The 22,322-nt window shown below is 44.0% G+C and overlaps 1 protein-coding gene across 1 annotated transcript; it reads right to left on the bottom strand.

Moving 5' to 3' along the window:
- Nucleotides 1–8,386: 8,386 nt before the first annotated feature.
- Nucleotides 8,387–22,225, bottom strand: LOC101876418 (inactive pancreatic lipase-related protein 1-like). Its single transcript, XM_034061372.1, has 13 exons — nucleotides 20,425–22,225; nucleotides 18,861–18,909; nucleotides 17,957–18,111; nucleotides 17,340–17,459; nucleotides 15,451–15,585; nucleotides 13,960–14,068; nucleotides 12,815–12,934; nucleotides 12,455–12,574; nucleotides 10,905–11,023; nucleotides 10,554–10,683; nucleotides 10,259–10,370; nucleotides 9,149–9,316; nucleotides 8,387–8,494 (listed from the first exon to the last, which is right to left on the bottom strand). Exons 2-13 carry the CDS (start codon nucleotides 18,907–18,909, stop codon nucleotides 8,431–8,433), a joined length of 1,401 nt encoding a protein of 466 aa, XP_033917263.1. The 5' UTR covers nucleotides 20,425–22,225; the 3' UTR covers nucleotides 8,387–8,430.
- Between the last annotated feature and the right edge of the window lie 97 nt (nucleotides 22,226–22,322).

Raw genomic sequence — 22,322 nt, 5'->3', positions numbered from 1 at the left:
TTATATGTGGAATGCCCCTGTGTTTCTGGGTCTTTTATTCCCATTTCTCCATGCAATTTGGCTATGCTTTATCCCTTAGAAAACTACTTAGTGGGAGTGGCAGTCTCTCCAGAGGGAAAGAGCCAGACCCATCTCTGGTGCCCCTTATGTTTCCTTCTTGCAGTAAGTAGATGTAGAAGGATGATTGTCTACCCCTGTGGACTCTTCCTATATTACCCATGTAACCCAGGGTCTGAGAAAGCCTTTCTCTGTGTGATGGACTGAGAGTAAGCATGGTGGAAATCCATGCAAATAACAAAGTTACCCCAGACATTGTGACACGACCACTTTGATGAAGGATGCTACAGAGCTCAGTAGGGTGTTCTGGTAGAGACTTCAATTAGAGGGAGAAAAAATGGGCTGTGCAAAGGAACAGGACATGGGAACCCCTTGGTCCTGTTCATCTCTACGAGAAGGCTGTAAGTAAACTCAAGAAGAAAGGAAACCTTGGCTAACTCTTCCCCTCAAAAGCTTTGTCACCTTGTCTATGCTTTTTTTTTGGTGGCCACGTGTCTCGGAGGTGCTGATGTTCCCGAGTCTGCCTCTGGGAATGACCAAATGGATACCAGCTGTGTGTCTCGGGATCTATTATCCATGCAAGTGGGGTTTATTTCTTAGGTAGTATTAAAGGGGTTTTCTTTTCTATTAAAATCACCTTTGATACAAATTTAGTGTTCAGGGCTCCTATCCTTAGTTGAAGTAGCATTTTAGTTTGTAGGTATGTTCATATCAGTGATAAAGAAGAATCATTACATGCTCTAGTATGTTGATAAGCTTTAGCTCTTGTTCAAAATGAGGGAGGGAACCTACTTTCCCTCTTGAATGAAGAGCTGGTGGAAAAGATGTGAGTTAGGATTTTAGCACAGTTAGTTGACTGCCCTTATTCAACAGCAGTAACACATGGCAAACTGAACAGCTAGGCAATTCCTTAGGCCATAGTCAGATGGCTTTCAGCTGCTTGCTTCTCCTTTGGGAAGAAAGATAGGGCTTGGATGCATGTCCCTCAGTACGATGTAGGCTGCTCTCTGGTGGAGCCATTCTGGTCCTTGTTGTAGCCTGGAATAGGAAGCAAGCAGAGGAGAGGACTGGATTTCTGGTGCTGCAGGATGCCCTGGCTCTGTCCTGGCACATGGTGCAGTGCTTCGTGGCATTGTTCATGCTTCCCTTGCCACCTGTCATGTCCCCAGGGAACTTTCTGTACTGCAGATTTCTCTTGGCTGAACCTCAGACATGTGTTTAATTACCCTTTGAATTACACAGACGTGGATAGTGGGGTTTTTTTTGTTGTTTTTTTTTTTTTCCTTAAAAATGTTCCACTTGTAAATCTATACTCATTGTAGATCCAGAATCACAGAACATTGAGGTTGGAAGGGACCACTTGGGGTCTTCTGGTCCAACCCCTCTGCTCACACACAGTCACTAAGAGCACATTGCCCAGAACTGTGTCCATGGAAGGAGACTCACAGCTTCTCTGGGCAACCTATTCCAATGCTCAGTCACCCACACAGTAAAGTTCTTCCTCATGTTCAGGTGGAACTTCCTGTGTTTTGCTTTATGCCTGTTGCTTCCTTGCCTGTTGCTTCCTTTCCTGTTGCTTGGCACCACTGAGAAGAGGACCATTCTCTTCAGTTTTTCCTCATATAAGAGATGCTCTAGACAATCATTCTAGCAGCCTTTTGTCGGAGTTGCTTCTGGAGCTCAGGGTCTCTCTTGTAGACAACTGGACACGTTACTCCAGGTGAGGCCTCACCATGGCCGAATAAAGAGGGAGGATCCTCTCTCGTCCTGCTGGCAATGCTCTTCCCAAGGCAACCCAGGACACCTTTGGCCTTCTTTGCCAAATGGGCACACTGCTGGTGGATCATAGACAACTTGTCCACCAGGACTCACTCTCAGGTCCCTCCCTGCAGAGCTCCTTTCCAGCAGGTCAGCCCCTGGCCTGTACTGTTGCATGGGACTGTTCCTCCCCAAGTGCAGGACCCTGCACTTGCCTTTGACTTTCACCTCTGCCCATCTCTCCAACCTCTCTAGATCCTTCTGAATGACAGCACAGGACTCCTGAGTATAAGCCACTCCACCTAGACTTGCTGAGGAGGCACTTTATCCCTACATCCATTCATCCAAGTCATTGATGAACAAGTGAAACAATACTGGGCCCAGTGTTGGCCCTTGGAGGACACTGCCAGTTACAGGTCTCCAACTGGGCTGTGTGCTGCTGATCACAACTCTGAGACCTCCATTCAGCCAGTTCTCAATCCACCTCTGTCTGCTCGTCCAGCCCACACTTGCTGAGTTGGCCTATGACAGTGTCACGGGAGACAGCGTCAAAAGCCTTGCTGAAGTCCAGGTAGATGTTCTTTATGTTGTATTTCTACTCCTGTTTCTTAGAAGTTCACCTGCAGAAGTGCTTGTACTTCATTTAGGAAACATGGGGAAACAGGAGTTAGTAATTTGTTAACTCTTTCTTCTTATTCCTTAACTTAGAGCTTTGTTTCCATACTTTGAAAAGTATCCCCTGCTTTGGTCTCTTCCAAGTTCCAGGTGTCTCACTCGTGCCAAGTTTTGCATTAGTGCTCATTTGAATGGGAAATAGTGGATCCCAGGTTCTGCAAAGCCTGCCACTCCTCCAAGTCAGTTTCTCTCCAGACTGCCAGTGGTCAGAGCAAAGGTATGTGTTAGAAATTAAACAGTAGCCAGGTGCTGTGATTGAGATCCTGAAGTGGGAGACACTTGAGGTTTGCCCTCATCTGTTGCTTCTGTGAAGGTGCTGTGTACAAAGGGCTGTTCTGAAGTACTCTGGATTTGTTCTGTTCATGCCCCATCCCAGAGTGCTTTTGTAGGGCAGTGCTCCTGTGTGGGACTGGAAAGTTTTGCACAATGGCATAGACTGTGTAAAGGAGGCATTTGGGACCATTCCCAGCCACAGGGAAGTGCTGAGGTAATGTACTGCCTTGAGAGTGTTTGATAGACAGAGAATCTGGCAAATTATCAGTGTGGTGGGAAATAGCTCTTACTTTGAGGCACTGGTAGAGCAAGGCTGTACAATGTTATCAGTAGATTTTAGCATGTGATCTCCAGTTTCTTCCATAGTTACAAGCACAATAAACTTGGTCAAACATGAGAAACATGGACAAGTGCATTTGCAAAGGATTGAAAACACAACAGTTTGGACTTTGCTTTAATAGCCTCGTGTATCAACATTTGCATGCACAGGACTGATGGTTTGTTCAGCTGCTGCGTACAGAACCAGTTGTAATCTAGCAAGGTGTCAGTAACTGGGGAACTCCATATGTCACAGTTCCACGGCCACAAAGAGTTGATCTGGGAAGGAAAAAACACTTGAATCAAGATTTATTTATCTGTTTTCCCCCAGAGACAAATGCAAAGCTCTCAGCTGTCACCTTGAGGGCTGTTAGTTCAATCCATAATCCCACTTAAGTCTCCTGAACGCCTGCTGTACAGAGCAGTTGCATCTGCATATTAACAGGAACAAGGTGAATTTCCTTCTTTTTGAAGACCAGCTGTAAAATTTGAGTTGTAATACATGAATAAAATTAATCTCAATATATATATAGCTCTAGTAAACATTAGTCTCAATATATAGCTCTAGATAAACATTAATCTCAATATATATAGCTCTAGATAAACATGAAGTCTTGTTAAGTTTTGCTGAGGTGAGCAGCCCGAAAGAGGGCGCCTTCAACACCTGCGCCGGGGTAAGCTCAGCGGCCAGGAGCCTCACCTCAGAGCAGCAGACACCAGGGAGCCCGTTGTCCTCGTCAGCCCTTGCCCAGGCCCCGCCGCTCCGCTGAGGAGAGCAGGGCCTCACAGGGGGCGGAGCTAGGAAGGGGCGGCACCAGCCCTGACTGAGTACAAACCTGCCCCAGGGAGCGCGGCGGACAGGGCGGGTCGAGGCGGTTCGCGCCGGTAGGGGAGCGGGATGGTGGGCACTCGCCTCATGACCAGGGCCCGGTCTGGAGCTCTGCCTTGGCTGCCCCGGCTGTGGGCAGCGTAGGCGCCCAGACAGAGCCGGTGAGAGGGGAGGCTGCGGTGCAGAGCTCGGAGTGTGGAGAGGGCCTGCACTGGTCTGGTGAGGGGAGGGTGCAAAATGGGCAGGGCTGCATCCGGTGCTCCCTGGTGTAGGCCCTGCTGCTGCAGGTGGCTGAGCTGCGGGACGCTGTCAACAGGCTGCAAGATGTCAGGGAAGCTGAGAGGAAGCGGCACTGCCTGCTCCAGGCTCAAACAGCACAGAGGCCTCAAGCGTCCCCTCTAACTCATGGAGGAAAGAAGGAGGCTGTTAACTGGGAAAGCTGGGAATTAGTAACAACAAAAAAAAAAAACAACAACAAAAGGAGGAAGAGAGCAATTAAAAGCAAGGGGCTTCCTCCTAAATCTGCTGTACCCACCCAGAACCGCTTTGCTGTCCTGCAGGGGGCTGAAGAGGAAATGCACTTGCATCAGAAACAGCCGGCTGGTGCACTGGTACAGAAGATCTCTACTGGTGCTGCCAGGAAAAAGCGGTGGGTTGTAGTAGTAGGGGACTCTGCCTTGAAAGGGACAGAAGCGCTCATCTGTCGGCCTGACCCGGTCACAAGGGAGGTGTGTTGCCTACCTGGGGCACGGATCAGGGATGCTGTGGAGAGGCTGCCTGCTCTACTGAGTCCCATGGACTATTACCCGCTTCTAGTAATACATGTGGGTGCTAGGGATATGAAGGACTACAGAGCCCTGGGAGAGGTGGTCAGGGGCTCTGGAGCTCAGATTGTCTTTTTGTCAATTCTCCAGGATACAGGGGAGGACCCTCCAAAGGCAAGGAGGATTGGACAGGTTAATAAATGGTTAGAAGGGTGGTGCCATAGTCAGGGGTTTGGGTATCTAGATCGTGGAACTCAGTTTGGGAGGCCAGGTCTACTGGGGGCTGATGGAGCTGGTCTGATAATGAAGAGAAAGAGCAGTTTTGGTAGGAGGCTTGCCAGGCTGGTCAAGGATGCTTTAAACTAAATGTGTTGGGGGAGGGGGCATCATTCCATCCCAACACACCCAGTTGCCAGCACCTATAATAAATGCTCAGAGCAATGAAGAGATATTCCAGCTGCTCCAGCTAATGAGCCGGCTTCATTTGAAGCTTGGCTCAGATGCCTCTATACAAATGCCTGTAGCATGGGGAACAAACAAGAGTTATTAAAGATGTGTGCACATCTATGGGGGTATGATATAATAGGCATCACTGAAACATGGTGGAATGGCTCCTATGACTGGTGCATTGGAATGGAAGGTTACAGGCTCTTTAGAAAACACAGGCACAGTAGGAGGGGAGGGGAAGTTGCTATTTATGTTAGGGAAAGGCTGGGTCTGGGGACAGGTGAGCAGTCTACAGAGAGTTTGTGCATCAGAGTTAAAGGGAGAACAGCGATGGTAGACATTACTATGGGGATCTGTTAAAGACCACATGATCAAGAAAACTGTGGATGAAGCACTCTATAGACAGATAGGAACAGCCTCACGCTCGCAGGCACTTGTCCTCATGGGGGACTTCAACCACCCTGATGGTTGGAGGGGTGGTACGGTTCGGCACAAGCAATCCAGGAGGTTCCTTGATTGTGTGGAAGACAACTTCCTTCTGCAAGTAATAGAGGAGATGACAAGGGGAGTCTCCTACGTTGGAGATATTCAAGGTCTGCCTGGACAAGTTTCTGTGTTATGTACTCTAGGTTATCCTGCTCTTGCAGGGGGGTTGGATTAGATGATCTTTCGAGATCCATTCCAACCCTTGGGATTCTGTTATTCTGTGAGAGGTGCCCTGCTTGACCTTGTGCTCACCAACAGGAAAGGGCTCGTAGAAAATGTGATGCTCCAGGGCAGCCTTGGTTGCAGCGATCATGAGATGGTTTAATTTGAGATCCTCAGGACAGTGTGCAGCAAGCTCAGTGCCCTGGACTTCAAGAGAGCAGACTTTGGCCTCTTCAGGAACCTGCTTAGCATGTTTCCATGGGATATAGCCCTAGAAGGCAGGGGGGGCCAAGACTGTTGGTTGGTATTCAAGGATCACCTGCTACACGCTCAGGAGTGTTGCATCCGGACTAGAAGGAAGTGCAGCAGGAGGGCCAGGAGACCTCCTTGGATGGGTAAGGAGCTGCTGAGAAAAATTCAAAGGAAAAAGAGGCTTATAGAAGGTGGAAGCAAGGACAAGTGGCCTGGGAAGAATACAGGGATATTGTCTGGGAAGCTAGGCGTCAGGTTAGGAAAGCTAAGGCCCAGTTAGAATTAAACTTGGCTAGGGATGTTAAGGATAACAGGAAGGGATTCTGTAGGTATGTAGCAAATAAAAAACAGACTAGGGACAACATGGGCCCCCTACGGAAGCTATTGGGAGAACTGGCTACACAGGACTTGGAGAAGGCTGAGTTTCTGAATGGCTTCTTTGCCTCAGTCTTCACTGGCAAAGGCTCTGACCACAGCACCCGAGTCTTGGAAGGCTGACACAGGGACTGTGAAAATGAAGATGTTGGGCCCACTGTAGGAGAGGATCTGGTTCGAGGCCGTCTTAAGAACTTGAATGTACAGAAGTCCATGGGACCTGATGAAATCCATCCGCAGGTCCTGAAGGAGCTGGCGAATGAAGTTGCTAAGCCACTGGCCATCATATTTGAAAGATCATGGCAGTTGAGTGAAGTTCCCAGCGACTGGAAAAAGGGAAATATAACCCCCATTTTCAAGAAGGGGAAAATGGATGACCTGGGGAATTACAGACCAGTCACTCTCACCTGTGTGCCTGGCAAAATCTTGGAGCAGATTCTCCTGGAAGGCATGCTAGGGCACATGAAAAAGAGCAAGGTGCTTGGTGACAGCCAGCATGGCTTCACTAGGGGGAAATCCTGCCTGACCAATTTGGTGACCTTCTTTGGTGGAAACTGATGGACAGGGGTAGAGCAGTTGACGTCATCTACCTGGACTTGTGCAAGTGTTTGACACTGTCCCACATGACATCCTTGTCTCTGAATTGGAGAGACAAAAGTTCTGACTGGGCTGGGCCAGCCCTGTTGGCAGATCCTCTGGTGTTGACCAACCAGGTAGCCTTTGGTAAGTGTGACCAGCAGGTCGAAGGAGGTGATCCTGCCCCTCTGCTCTTGTGAGACCTCACTTGGAGTATTGTGTGCAGTTCTGGTGTCCTCAACTTGTCCTCAACAAATCCAGAGGAGGGCCACGAGGATGATCAGGGGACTGGAGCACCTCCCGTATGAAGACAGGCTGAGAAAGTTGGGGCTGTTCAGCCTGGAGAAGGCTGTGTGGAGACCTCATAGCAGCCTTCCAGTATCTGAAGGGGGCCTATAGGGATGCTGGGGAGGGACTATTCATTAGGGACTGTTGTGATAAGACAAGGGGTAATGGGTTCAAACTTAAACAGGGGAAGTTTAGATTGGCTATAAGGAAGAAGTTCTTTACTGTGAGGGTGGTGAGACACTGGAATGGGTTGCCCAGGGAAGTTGTGAATGCTTCATCCCTGGCAGAGTTTAAGGCCAGGTTGGATTAAGCCTTCCGTGACATGGTTTAGTGTGAGATGTCCATGCTCATGGCAGGGGGCTTGGAACTAGATGATCTTAAGGTCCTTTCCAAGCCTAACTATTCTATGATTCGATGACTCTAAGATGCCTTTGTTTAGGTTTGGTGGTTTACTAGATTGCCCCAAGCAAAACTTTAGAGCTTGTTTTTGGGAGGTCACACAGAAAGGGATTTAGTCAACTTCTCTAAATAATCCATGCCAATGGAATATGATAAGGAACATTTTTTTCCTAATATCTAACCAGTATTTTTATTGTTGTAAAATATATCAGTTAAATCTTGGCCTAAACCCAGTGGATATCACTTCCCAGATTGTGTATGCATCTGCTTTTGTGCTCCTCTCCAGGCTTTTCTCTTTATTGAGAAGCACATTTCCTTCAGCTGCTCTACAGAAATCAAGTTTTCAAAGTCTCTTTTGGTGTTTTGCAGACTTCAGTCTGTGTGCAGGCCCAGAACTCTGGTGTTATGCTCTGAACAGGGAGAGAATGAAAACAGTAAGTTGGCATGAGGCAGGAAACCACTGGGAAATAACAAGGGGTGAGGCAAGTTACAGTTACTTGCCCCCTTCCCTCCTCCTATCTGAAATTAGTCTGAAATTGAATTTGGATGAAATCAGGAGAATTTTTCAACAGGCTTTGGCTCATTCATTCCTAAAACTATTTCAAACTTCTCTCTATAGAGAGGTAGCAACAGAATTAACCCCAACCACCCAAAGCAGCAAGGCATACCTGAAGACACCACCAGGATTATGAGTTCAATGACTACAGACACCAGAGTTTTATACGTACTAGCTTTTATTGGTATCAAGGTTTGGTATAATCATATGTGCTTTTAGCAAGCAGTAAGAGTCAGCAGAACATCCTCTCTCACTCTCTCGTAACCACAGAAACGGTATCTGAAAGGAAAAAATGACAATATAAACACCAGGAGTTGTTGAAATTATACAAATTGATTTGGTTTTAATATTAGACAACTTGATTTTCATTTGACACAACAGAATGGGAACTACAGCTGGCCTTAGGATCTCTGCTTAAAGGTGATGCTACTGGGCTGTAATAATTTAGCTTTGCTTGAAACTGTTTCCATCTCCATTGTTGTCTTTTAAGTGATGGCCTTCTAGCTATGAGTTTGTACACGGGTTTAAAACATACTGTGTCTGGTCTTCTAGATACCAAATCATGGGGTGGATAAAATAGCTGATCAAGCAAATGAAGGAGTTTCTTTTAAAAAGCTCAGGAAAATGGGTGCAGCTAGATAAAAAAATTACACTCATATAATCTGAACCTCCCAGCCTATTCCACAAAGTCTAGAAAAATCAATATTACTCTTGTTCATTGGAAGGGTGGGTTTATTATCATGGTCTTCTTTCATCAACCATCTGCTGTTCCAGCTGGCTGTGAATCACACATGCTAATACAAGCTCACACACAAATAACCAGTCCTCATGGTCAGTAGGAGCTTGGAAAGAACAATGCTAGTAACCTCGCATGTAATTTTGTCACCTGTCTTCCCAAGTAACTCTCAAGATTTTCACAATGGGTATACTTACTCTCTCCTGTCTTCTCCAGACTGTACTACAACAGTTGCAGCTCCTAGTTTAGGAAGAGATGGGTTTATCACATTGTTGTTCCAGAGGAATTTAACCTTTGTAACTGTTCCAAGTTTAACTTCTGCATCAATGTAGCCTATGTAAGTGTTGTCTGGTTTGAGGATTCCCCTGTGAAAAAGAACATTTTATGGATGTGAGGCATGTTAGGATTTAATATTAATCACCACTCCTGTCAACTGAGTGGCTGTGATAGCAAGGGAGTAGAGAGCTAGTGGAAAGACAATGTTTAGCTTATAACATGGTAACAACATTGTTCCCTGTTTTCCAACATAACTGATCCCAAACCAGTGTTTGTCAGAAGAAGCAAAGGCCTGAGATGCTACAGTCACACCTCCCAGTGAAGACTCAGTTACAGGGTGATCCCTGTGAAGAAGGTGGAGCTTGCTACAGAACTAGAGAGTGCCAGAATGCGTTCAGTACTGGCAGACTTGTCTCATGTGGTTGGATCTCCCATGGATGCTTGCAAACTGGGATTAGCTCATAGCAAATACCTGTAGACGTGAAGTCCTTCTTGGAAAGGTGCAAGTGACATAGCTGTCACTAAACAAAAGCAAGAGCATAAAGCCCAAAGCCCACATCTAAATGCCTTCTCCCCAGTTTTCACCATTTCAGATATTTCAGTTGAAACAAACAAGGAAAATACAAATAAACAAGCACATGAGGCAAGCAAGCAGCTGGGGTAATGGCTGGACTTGATGATCTTAAGGTCTTTTCCAACCTGGTTGATTCTACGATTTAGCGTAAGCAGCTGAAGTTATGAGCAACAAAATGTAGATTTTTATACAGCAATTCACAGGATAACTTTAGCAGCTGTGGCCACAACATTTTAGAAACCTGTAAAAGGCAGAAGGATCACAACCCTGTCAACATAGGTCCATCAAGAGTTCAAGATCCTGCCTTTTAACCTTTTCCTTTCAGATCACCTGAGTGAACTCCCTCTGCATTTCCATCAGGTTCAAATTTGATCTGTAAAGTAAGACCAATATAAACGGAAATCTGAATTGAATGTTCTAGAAGATAAGTTTCTTTTCTCTCCAGTGTTTGACTTACTTGACAATCTGGTGCTGTTTTGTGTTCCCATTGCTTCCATAGAGGGCAATGTTTACATATCCTGTCACATGTTTTTTTCCAGAGAGGGTCACAGTTACTTTGTATCTCCAAACTGCATAGAAGAAATACCATAAGTTAGACTGTACCCAGGGAGAGGCAGTCTCTAGAATATCAAGTATTGGCATGAAGAGCTATTGCCCTGCTGTAAGGTCTGATCATCTGCTGACTGTAAAACAGGGCAATAAGAAGGTTTGTTCACAAGCAGTAGGTAGCAATGGAAGCAACAGAAACTCACGAGGAAAGTCCTTGGCTTCTGCAGTGTTCAGGTAAAGTTTCACAAAGTCACTGCTAATTTTCCCTTTGAACCTGTCTGCATAGTGACCCATATTCGGGCATCCCTCCTCTGGGCATGGGAAGCAGCTTCCCTAGCAAAAACAGATACATCCATTAATAAAGTTATCCATCCAGCCAAGGACTTCTTTTTGACATACCCACTTGGGTTGCCCTGTATCACAGCAACATTTGTTTCTCTTACAGATCCACTCTGGGTGTAAGCTAGCAAAAGTAAACCGGGTTTCAGGTGTGTAAATAAGAAAGAGACGCTGTTTTTGACACAGTCCATCCTGAGGCTTTGAGAGGTACTTACTGATTGAAAAAGATTATATGAAGCACAGGAATAGCCCAGAAATCCATCAGGGTAGATAATACTGTCAGAGTAATACTTGTAACTCCGCAGGTGATTGCAAGCCATGAAGTTCCGAGTTCCTGCAAAAAGATGTTTCCAGGCTAGATCTTTCATTCCATTACCATTTCAGAAAAGGCACTGGCACAGCCCTTACCGTGTCATTGGGTTGCATCTCTCCTCCTCAAAAGCCTCATCATGATTCTTATGGTATCAAGCAGAAGGTTTGAAGCTTGCTTTTGCAATGAACTGATGCTCTGGGTAATGACACTGACTCAAGGGGTATAAAATGCTGACTTGAAATGCTTTGTGCAGACTGACTGCGCAGCTCAGCTTAGCCCGTGCCCTCTCCTCACCCTCCCAAACACTTATTCAAGTAATCTGGCCAAGGTGCACAATAGAAAGGAGAACGACTTGAAGCAGGTCTTTTGTAGGCAACAGTGGGATTACCATAACAAAGGAAAACCAAATGGAAAGTATTTCAGAGGGAACTTCCTAGGGCAGTGCTGATTTGCTCCAGCTGAGGACTCCCAAACACAATTATTATTATTATTCGGGGGGTGCTTAAGGAAGGGGGAATCTTAAAATGAAAATAATGAATATATGATTTTCCTTTGTGTTGCCATTATTAGCCTGACTTTAGGTTAAAAAGAAGATCATATACAACAGGCTTATTTCTTTGTGCTTTAATTCCCCATTATCGGTAACGAGTTTACTGCAAAACAAAAAAGAAAGAAAGAAAAGGTAATGCCTCCAACTGCACTGAATAAAACCTGGAGGAAAAGGCTGGTTATCGCAAATGAGTTTGTGGATTCCCAGAGTTCCAGGTGTTTGCAGCAATGTAAGAAAGAGCTCGGGTAAAATACTGCAAAATCTCTACAGCAGAACTCTTGTTTTATTTGTTTTTGTTGGTTCTTTTTAATGTTCTGTGCAGTTTAACTTCCTCAAGACACACAAACGTCTTCTAATACCTCGAGCTGTTATTAGACCCATGTAAACTAACAAAGAACTCTATTTGAGCAGCTAGTGTCAATGTTTTTTTTTTTTAGCGGACTACAAACAGACACAATGACGTTGCTTTAATTCAACTCAGACTGTAAAGGTAATAAAGAGCTAATGAATTGCCCTATCTCAGAAAGGCTTCAGCTGAAGATAACCCATCAGGAGGAGCTGTGAGCACTATTGTCCTACTCCACCCAGTACTGCTGCTGGGGAACTGCATAGAAACAAAGTGAAGTATATTGTTATAGAGCCTTTCAAACTGTTGGCACGGTTTCAGGAACAGGTTTCTGCTGTGGGATACTTCAGAGGAGGCAGATTTTCCAGAGGCAAACCCTTTGTCTTGTTTCTTTTTTAATGAGCTCTGCAAACTAGTGTGGTTTATGCATAAGAACAGCTACCACTGCTACTGGGCACACCACAAGCTACCGCAACACACCTGAATTAAGGAAAGTTAAGTGCTTACATTGTGAGGGGTGATCTGTCCCTGAGTTTGTAATGTAGTCCACACTTACCTTCCCAGATGCCATCGAGATCTACAATCTGTGACACAGCATTCTTTTCACATCCAGGCATTTCCACTCCTCCATTTGGATAGAAGTCAAGATGTCCAATAGCTGGGCTCATGCCAAACCCTGGAGCATTTAAAGTAGGGGTAAGCATATTTTCAATCAATACTGTTTCATACCCATAGCTGAAGTTTGTTGGTGCTTGGTATTTTAGGATGTGAGGTGTTAGTGACCAGTATGGTGTATTTGTTCTGTGTCTGTGGCACAGAACAAGCGAGTCTTGATGAATTATGAGGACACTGAAGTGCCACATAGCGTAAATAATGATTATAAATAATAATGATTAGAGTATTGTTCAACCCTCACCTAAGTAGGGGACTGTGGGAGCTGTATCTGTGTGGATGACATCAACAAACTCGGCATCAGTTTTATCCAGTCTGACTTCAATGGGAGTCCCTTGAAAGTAAGGCTGAGCAGGGTCCAGTCCTGAAAGGAAAAAAATTTGTTACGTACAGATAAAGAGATATAGGTGCATTATCCTGAATAACGCTGTGCTTGTGTATAATGAATCATCACTTATATAGTGGTCTGTGGTTCCTTATATCTAAGTGGTATGGTATATAGGAGACAATGTTGTCTGCTCTCTCTTACCAAGTGGCTTTTCTTCCAAGAAGCAGAAAGGATTACTTGTGTGAGGCCTTTAAATTTTACTGATATACACCAATGTTGAATTTCAGTACTTAGAAAGAACAAGGATTGGTTTGACGACAAGTTTATCTCATAATGCCTCTTACGTTTTTCTCTCTGGGAGAGTATAGAAGGTTTTACAATACTTGAAATGGCATCTCTGCTCTGTGAGGTTGCTGGAATACCTTATTTATAAATGAACTCATAATGCAATAAATAAAAGTATCTCTGTATTAACTATTAAGAAAAGAAAGGAAACTTCAGATGTTTTGCTGGGGGGGAAGAGTAATTACTATAATTCCTATTAATGTACTCTACAAAGCAAGGTGAAAATGGGTGATGTATGAGGAAGGTTAGGGTTAGCCTACTGCTTCTGAAGCATCAGGTTTAATCTATCCTTTTCTGGAACATGATATTTCTTAGCAGTAAAAAACTAAGTGCTCACTGTTGTGCTGCTTATAACTTGCTTGGGAGGGACCTGCAAGCAGTGGGTGTTGTGTATCAGCTGTGTTGCTATATAACAGGCCAAATCAAGCTCTGTAGAGATTGCCATAGGCATTAATGAGTGTCAGCAAGTCAGGTAATGTATTGCAAGAGCCTTCTGGTTCTGTTAGCTGTATGGAGCCTTTCCTTTGCTGTGTAAATATATGCAAGCAAAATAATTATCACACTGACTGCTTTCCAATCCTTACCAAAGAACCACTCCTCAGTGTACAGTGAGAGGAGGTTAAGTTCTACAACATCCAATAGTAATAGAGAAAGAACAGCAACATCTTTACGCAATGGATATTTCGTATGAGTTGTGACTTAAGTCACTGACTTACCAGTAATTCTTCCAATTCCTGGACACCTCTTGCCTGCTTCGCCTGCCACATGTGCTCCAAGGCTGTGACCAATAATGTGAACATTGGCTGGAGAGTATTCGTATGTGTCCTGGGAAAATAGGATATAAAAGATTACTACCTCTGTTTCCATCAGCAACGGGGAGGAGTAAAAAGGTGCCACAGAATGGACTCAGTCAGAGATCAATATGATCAGACCAAAAGCCATTTATTGCGAAGTATTAACTCCTTGTATACTATTGCTTGCACACACCTACAGCAATTTGGCATATCATGATTGGATACTTGTCTTGAAGACCCTTAGTGACTAACATATAATTGGTTAAGCACAAGTGTGAGGACTTGACCTGGAAAGTTTGCCAGCAGTCCACAGTTCTCATAACTCAGTGAATTGCAGCTTCTTTTTATCTTGTTTGCTTAAGCTTCCTTGGGCCTCCCATGGCCTAGCTGTATCTTTCAGAGTTATTCAGATTTCATGTACCAAATACCCGTTCTCCTGTGAGAACACCGTCTCCACAAAACGGTGCTGAAAAACTGCTTTCAATTTGACTATAGACTTGGGAACTATAGGATTTCATCATCTGTCTGTCAGTTTTGGTACAATAAGTCGCTTTTTCAAAACCCCTTATTCTGATGCTGCTCTCATTTGGAGGCTAAAAACCCTAGACAACTCTGTTAGCAGAGACTTTGAGAGGCTTTGTACTCGTTTCACATATTAGATCCATTAAATAACAGGGTGCTCATCTGGCTAGGAAGACTCTGCCAGGTGGGTACTCTAATTTAGACATGGCAGGTCTAGCAGCATGCGCAGCTGGAGGAGGACATGAGAGGAGAGATACCTTCAGGCTTTTGAGACAGTAATCTCGTGGCTGCAATGCAGATATATTGAGTGAGACATGGGTCAGAGCACTCCTCAACCTGGCATACTATCTACTGAAATAAGTTATAGTTCTTCTGTGGGAAGTATGTGTTGAAAGCACCCTGATTAAAAGAAGGCACCAAACCAAGCATCGTTTCCTCTCTGAAGCTGCCTGAAAATGGGCTTATGTGCACAGTGTCTAAACCTACAGAAGGTGCCACAAGGACTTCCCCCTGAGGTGGCTGAGTGGGTCCTGTTCCTTGCTCATGGAGAGCAGCTCTTTTCCAGCCAATTTGCTTGGTTTTATCTGCCTGAAAAGGAAATTTGCTGTGTCCCTTATATCTGCATGTTTAAAATTACCCAACACTTCACATCTATGGAAGAACTGTCTGGCTGTACCATAGCATTATGTCGTAGAGCTCTATATTCCTATGTTGGCTAAACCTTGCTGTTGCTACATAGCTCTCTAAATTTACAAAGAGAGGTTTCAGCACAACCCTTCAAATGATCGCCGAGTAGCAGAAAATGTTCCCTGCTGATTACATTCAGATTCATAAATGTTCCTGAATCGTATTTCTTTCCAGTCAGCATTATCTATAGCATTCTTTTCTTACCTTAAGGGTGTTCACAAAGTAAGCTATTTCAGCACCCACAACACGGACGTTGTTTGCTGCCTGGGTGTACGTACATCTTGAGCCTTTCTTCCAGTCAACGCAGATGCAGTTCACATCTTCCACAGTGAGCAACCTCTGTTTTGCAAAAGAAAAGTAAAAACCAAAGCTCCCCACAGTAAATGCAGTCTAGAATTGATTCATGTTGCTCATAACAGCTCCACTCAGAAATGTTGCATGAATTTGTATGAGAATGTTTTAAGAGCCGGTACCTTAGCATATGTACGTGGCCATGCCTGTTCGCAGGTGTACGTGTGCTCATTTGATATTGCAAGAGGGTGGTATGCTGTAGTAATGACCACACCATAATTTCAAATACCCATAGCAGTATTTTTTGCAGAAGGAAAAACAATATCAATACAATACTAACCCGTTCAATTTTTAATGTTAATCAAACTTTAAATTAACACTAAAAATGAGAAATGAGCTCTACTCATGTCTTGATTCACTGAAATGATTTAAAAGTAATTTAATTGGAATTTACCTTTTATACAAATTTGTATGAAAAAGTACATTTTTTGTAAGAGGGTGCATAAATTGCTGATATCACTAAATATTCATTTCAGATTCATGGCTATATTTGGAGGTATATATGCACAGGCAGATACTTCGATGTCTGCACAGAATCTGAAGCTTTGCTTCTCTCCTCTGAGCTGGATTGTTTGGCTAAATGTATTTTGCTTTACCAGCTTTGGTATATTCAGTCTTTGCTTTATGGTCAGACATTATAAAGCATCCAAAAGTGTTTACAATTGACAAAGAAGAAAGAGGAAATAGAAGAATTTATGGCTATGTTAGAAGTGGTAAAATAAAAGTGCAGGTAGGATTATTGCTTGACGGGAAGGAAAGTCAATAACAGATGTATATAAGAGGCTGACACATCCACAATCCCTTTTGCTCTGCTCTTTTCTTAAAAGATTTACAGACCGTATTTTTAATGAATTTGGAGTGTTGTGATAAAACACAGGCCACCGTAACAGAAAGAGAATGGGAAGATTCATCCCGTGACTCTTACTACGTTCTCATGAAAATTGATCATATGGAATTAAGGGATTAGCTGAAGCAAAATGTGAGCTCTCTGGCTGCTTGTGAGGTTGTAGGAAAAACAAACAAACAACCGGCTTAAGAGTGGGAAATGGATGACTGAGAACTGAAAAACCATCAATCTGCTTCTGATACTTTGAAGAAGTTAACTAACAAATCCAAAAATCACAGGTCAATGTTCACAAAGTGGTAATCAACAGAGATTGTCTTTTTTTAATGACAAACTCTCAGATTTACTTTGACCCTGTATCAGAGAGAAGCAGATAAAAGTGATGCGATAAATGTGAAATACCTTTTAGTGGACTTTCACATTGTTTCTCATAGTGTTCTTATAAATAAAATAGGAATATAAAATTTAAACAAAGTGGTAGTTGTGTGAATAGTTAGTTGAAAAGTCTGAAAACTGTCATATGCCATCAGCTGGTGTTTTGCTCTGTGCTGCATGATTAGTACCTTTTATTAGCTGAAGCTGCAATAGAAAGCATGTTTACAGGTTTTGAGAAGGGCACCAGAAAAAACTTGTTGAAAAGATCACAAGAAGTGCAGCTTGGTATGGGGACAGTATTAAGAAATAACTTGGGGAATTAGGACAGAAATCAATAAAGCAGAGAGCTTATCCTCAAGATGTGGCTATATGTATTCTAGATGCAAAAGATTTGAAAATTTGGCTTCTTATGCTGCCCTTATCATTCGAAGTACTACGAGACAAGTTGATTAGAAATAGAGAAAACAAACAGTTTATAGGAATGTCTTTATAAATGGAAACTAAGGACCTTTATGGTACCTACCTTACACATATCTGACAGCCAGTTTTCTTCTCCCTTGTCTATGAAACCGTGGACGATGAATCTGGTTAACCTGCTTGTTTTAAAGTTGGAGAAGCCAATGGAGGAATCAGCTGAGATCCTCTGTGGTAGATATTGAATGAACAAACATTTAAATCTGCTTTCTTTAAATAGTTTATCAAAATTGCAAAGACCTGGACTATGCTTTACATGTATGCTGTTATGCGATGTTAAACTCCTTTGTAAGCGTTCACATGACTGTGGCTTAAAGTCTGTATTTCTAGTCAAAGCAAGTTTTGACATATATCTTTGAGCAGCCAAGACTTTACTTTTAATGTGTCATCTTTTGATCTGTGGAAAAGAATTACCTAATCATTAAGACGTGCACAGTTTCTCACCACTTCTCAGTGGTCATACGGAAAACATGGGCTATTCTGCTCTGTGAAGGCTGGAGGAGCATGAGAGTTCTGCTCCAGAGACCCTGCTATGGAGCTGAGAAAGGCTATCTCTTGAATCAAATGAAGGTTTCCAACACTTCCCAGGAGCACAGCTGGGGTTGGTGTTTATTTACTCTTTTTTTGCATGTGATTTATTAATGTTTATACCACAGTAGTTCTTACTTGATAGCTATCAGGATTTTCTCTTGTGAAGAGGAGGAAGCGAGTATCTATCTTTTCTGGACTCCAGGGTAACCTCTGGATTGGTCTTTCTACAGTTCCAGACCATGGCACACTGTCTGAGAAACATCCCAGCTCGTCATAGCAGACTTCTGAACCTGTAGCACACAGATCAGATCAGTGATACAGGAATGAGCAAAGAAGTAGATCTTCTAGTCATAACTCATAGCATCTCTTCTCTGGAGATCTCTCAGCTACTTTTACACCCTATGGTTTACAGAGAGCAAAGACCAGTAGCTGCCCTCTCTCACGTCTTCAACAGCTACAGTTTATCCCCAGGAAAGAAGCCACCCTATTGCTCATCCACAAAGTAGTCAGTTCAGTTCCTCCATGAGTATCCTATACCATACTTTAGCTATCTTTCCCCAGCTGTTGTTTTGCCTGAGACTGAGACACCTGATGAGCTTCTCCTATTAAGAAGTCAAAATACTGCAAATAATCAGCAATATCTTGAGCCTCTACATCGGAAGTTTTATACTGTACAAGCTGCTGGCTTCTGCTGAATACTGCGCTATACCATCATTAGACTGCCTCCACCCAATGCCCCCAATCTTTTCTCCATTTCCATCACTAAAGAAGAGGACAAAAATGAACTTCCTAGCCTTTTTAGTGCAATAGCTTTACTCTGAGATAGAAAACACCAGCACTTGTTTCATGCTCCTAGGGTGGGATTTCCAGTGTGGAGAAAAGGAAATACAACACTCACACACTCATCTCGCCATTCTTGTATAGAAAGGGAGCTATGTAACCTCAGTTGGCAAGTTTTAAGGCACCATAGCATAGAATGACATCTCACAAAATACAGCAGCATAGAAAGGCTATAGAAATAATAACCCCATATGCTTACCTTCTGCTGCGCTGAGCAGGCATAGTGCAAGTATCCAAATCCCAAGCATCTAGAACAGTAAAAGAAGAAGCAGATAGTGTCTGCTAACGCGTTTGATTAGGAAGTGCCCTTAGCTGTCTGCTGCTAATTTTTCTCAAGGGTTCTGTGTGTGTCTTCTCTGCAACATGTATCTATAACCACAATGTATGAGCATTATGTTGCTTGCTCTGCTAGAGATTTTGAGGCTTCTAAAACTATTAAAGCATAGCTTAAATCTAGTGTGACTTTTGCCCTATGAAGTTATGCTTCCCATCGAAAACATAGTAGTTCTGTTAAAACTAGCCTAAGGATGCCTGTGTGAGCTGCTGTCTCTTTTATGCTGCTGTGCCGTGAAAAGCCGTATACCGGACAAGGTAAAAGAACCCCCCAAAATCCTGAAGTACTTACGATGCCTCTTGGAAACTCCATGCACTGGTGTGTGCTTCATGCTCTCTGTGTGCGTTTTTTATAGTCTGCTTTATCCTTGGAAATGTTTCCAGAAAGATAGGAATATTTGTTTCAGATGATAGTATATTGATAACTGGTAAACAACTGTAATGGTTGTTTTCTCTGTAAAATTCCAAAATCCGTGGGCATAGACTGCTTGAGTTGGTATACCGGAGCCCAGAATAGGGTTGGAGCTCCAGAGACAGGGCAACTCCGAGGCAGCAACACATCAGGAGTGGGACACTACTGAGAATTAGGTGGGTGTTTGTGTCATTGCATGTAGGGCCTTGTTTTGGCTGGGTAGGCTTTTGGGTTTAGTGTTGTGTACTTGGGATGTAGGGGGTCTACTGGGGAATTTAATAGTTGTCTTTGAGTTCCCTCCCTTGCTCTGCATCAGGTGACTTTATATGTGGAATGCCCCTGTGTTTCTGGGTCTTTTATTCCCATTTCTCCATGCAATTTGGCTATGCTTTATCCCTTGAAGAAAACTACTTAGTGGGAGTGGCAGTCTCTCCAGAGGGAAAGAGCCAGACCCATCTCTGGTGCCCCTTACGTTTCCTTCTTGCAGTGAGTAGATGTAGAAGGATGATTGTCTACCCCTGTGGACTCTTTCTATACTACCCATGTAACCCAGGGTCTGAGAAAGCCTTTCTCTGTGTGATGGACTGAGAGTAAGCATGGTGGAAATCCATGCAAATAACAAAGTTACCCCAGACGTTGTGATATGGCCACTTTGATGAAGGATGCTACAGAGCTCAGTAGCGTGTTCTGGTAGAGACTTCAATTAGAGGGAGAAAAAATGGGCTGTGCAAAAAATGGGCTGTACAAACCCCTTGGTCCTGTTCATCTCTATGAGAAGGCTGTAAGTAAACTCAATAAGAAAGGAAACCTTGGCTAACTCTTCCCCTCAAAAGCTTTGTCACCTTGTCTATGCTTTTTTTTTTGGTGGCCACATGTCTCGGAGGTGCTGATGTTCCCGAGTCTGCCTCTGGGAATGACCAAATGGATACCAGCTGTGTGTCTCGGGATCTATTATCCATGCAAGTGGGGTTTATTTCTTAGGTAGTATTAAAGGGTTTTTCTTTTCTATTAAAATCACCTTTGATATGGTGGAGCCATGCTGGTCCTTGTTGTAGCCTGGAATTGGAAGCAAGCAGAGGAGAGGACTGGATTTCTGGTGCTGCAGGATGCCCTGGCTCTGTCCTGGCACATGGTGCAGTGCTTCGTGGCATTGTTCATGCTTCCCTTGCCACCTGTCACGTCCCCAGGGAACTTTCTGTACCGCAGATTTCTCTTGGCTGAATCTCAGACATGTGTTTAATTACCCTTTGAATTACACAGACGTGGATAGTGGGTTTTTTTTGGGTTGTTTTTTCTTTTCCTTAAAAATGTTCCACTTGTAAATCTATACTCATTGTAGATCCAGAATCACAGAACGCTGAGGTTGGAAGGGACCATTTGGGGTCTTCTGGTCCAACCCCTCTGCTCACACACAGTCACTAAGAGCACATTGCCCAGAACTGTGTCCATGGAAGGAGACTCACAGCTTCTCTGGGCAACCTATTCCAATGCTCAGTCACCCACACAGTAAAGTTCTTCCTCATGTTCAGGTTGAACTTCCTGTGTTTTGCTTTATGCCTGTTGCATCCTTGCCTGTTGCTTCCTTTCCTGTTGCTTGGCACCACTGAGAAGAGGACCAGTCCCTTCAGCTTTTCCTCATATAAGAGATGCTCTAGAGAATCATTCTAGTAGCCTTTTGTCGGAGTTGCTTTTGGAGCTCAGGGTCTCTCTTGTAGACAACTGGACACGTTACTCCAGGTGAGGCCTCACCACGGCCGAATAAAGAGGGAGGATCCTCTCTCGTCCTGCTGGCAATGGTCTTCCCAAGGCAACCCAGGACACCTTTGGCCTTCTTTGCCAAATGGGCACACTGCTGGTGGATCATAGACAGCTTGTCCACCAGGACTCACTCTCGGGTCCCTCCCTGCAGAGCTGCTTTCCAGCAGGTCAGCCCCTGGCCTGTACTGTTGCATGGGACTGTTCTTCCCCAAGTGCAGGGTCCTGCACTTGCCTTTGACTTTCACCTCTGCCCATCTCTCCAGCCTCTCTAGATCCTTCTGAATGACAGCACAGGACTCCTGGGTATCAGCCACTCCACCTAGACTTGCTGAGGAGGCACTTGCTGAAGTCCAGGTAGATGTTCTTTTTGATGTATTTCTACTCCTATTTCTTAGAAGTTCATCTGCAGAATTGCTTTTACTTCCATTTAGGAAACATGGGGAAACGAGTTAGTAATTTGTTAACTCTTTCTTCTTATTCCTTAACTTAGAGCTTTGTTTCCATACTTCGAAAAGTATCCCCTGCTTTGGTCTCTTCAAGCTCCATGTGTCTCACTCGTGCCAAGTTTTGCATTAGTGCTCATTTGAATGGGAAATAGTGGATCCCAGGTTCTGCAAAGCCTGCCACTCCTCCAAGTCAGTTTCTCTCCAGACTGCCAGTGGTCAGAGCAAAGGTATGTGTTAGAAATCAAACAGTAGCCAGGTGCTGTGATCGAGATCCTGAAGTGGGAGACACTTGAGGTTTGCCTTCATCTGTTGCTTCTGTGAAGGTGCTGTGTACAAAGGGCTGTTCTGAAGTACTCTGGATTTGTTCTGTTCATTTCCTGCCCCATCCCAGAGTGCTTTTGTAGGGCAGTGCTCCTGTGTGGGACTGGAAAGTTTTGCACAATGGCATAGACTGTGTAAAGGAGGCATTTGGGACCATTCCCAGCCACAGGGAAGTGCTGAGGTAATGTACTGCCTTGAGAGTATTTGATAGAGAATCTGGCAAATTATCAGTGTGGTGGGAAATAGCTCTTGCTTTGAGGCACTGGTAGAGCAAGGCTGTACAATGTTATCAGTAGATTTTAGCACGTGATCTCCAGTTTCTTCCATAGTTAGAAGCACAATAAACATGGTCAAACATGAGAAACATGGACAAGTGCATTTGCAAAGGACT

Source organism: Melopsittacus undulatus, chromosome 4 (assembly GCF_012275295.1).
Source record: "Melopsittacus undulatus isolate bMelUnd1 chromosome 4, bMelUnd1.mat.Z, whole genome shotgun sequence".
Lineage (NCBI taxonomy): Eukaryota > Metazoa > Chordata > Aves > Psittaciformes > Psittaculidae > Melopsittacus > Melopsittacus undulatus.
Note: the sequence above shows the minus strand (reverse complement) of the source record. Positions and strands in the feature narration are given on the sequence as shown.

What these genes read in the sequence shown, in the direction of transcription:
- LOC101876418 (XM_034061372.1), bottom strand. Translation starts at nt 18,909, where the DNA reads ATGCTTGGGATTTGGATACTTGCACTATGCCTGCTCAGCGCAGCAGAA. An exon ending in GGCTGTCAGATATGTGTAAG is followed by an intron (nt 15,586 to 17,339) that starts GTAGGTACCATA and finishes TTTGCAAAACAG; the next exon opens with AGGTTGCTCACTGTGGAAGA. An exon ending in TCTGGAGAAGACAGGAGAGA is followed by an intron (nt 8,495 to 9,148) that starts GTAAGTATACCC and finishes TTTTCCTTTCAG; the next exon opens with ATACCGTTTCTGTGGTTACG.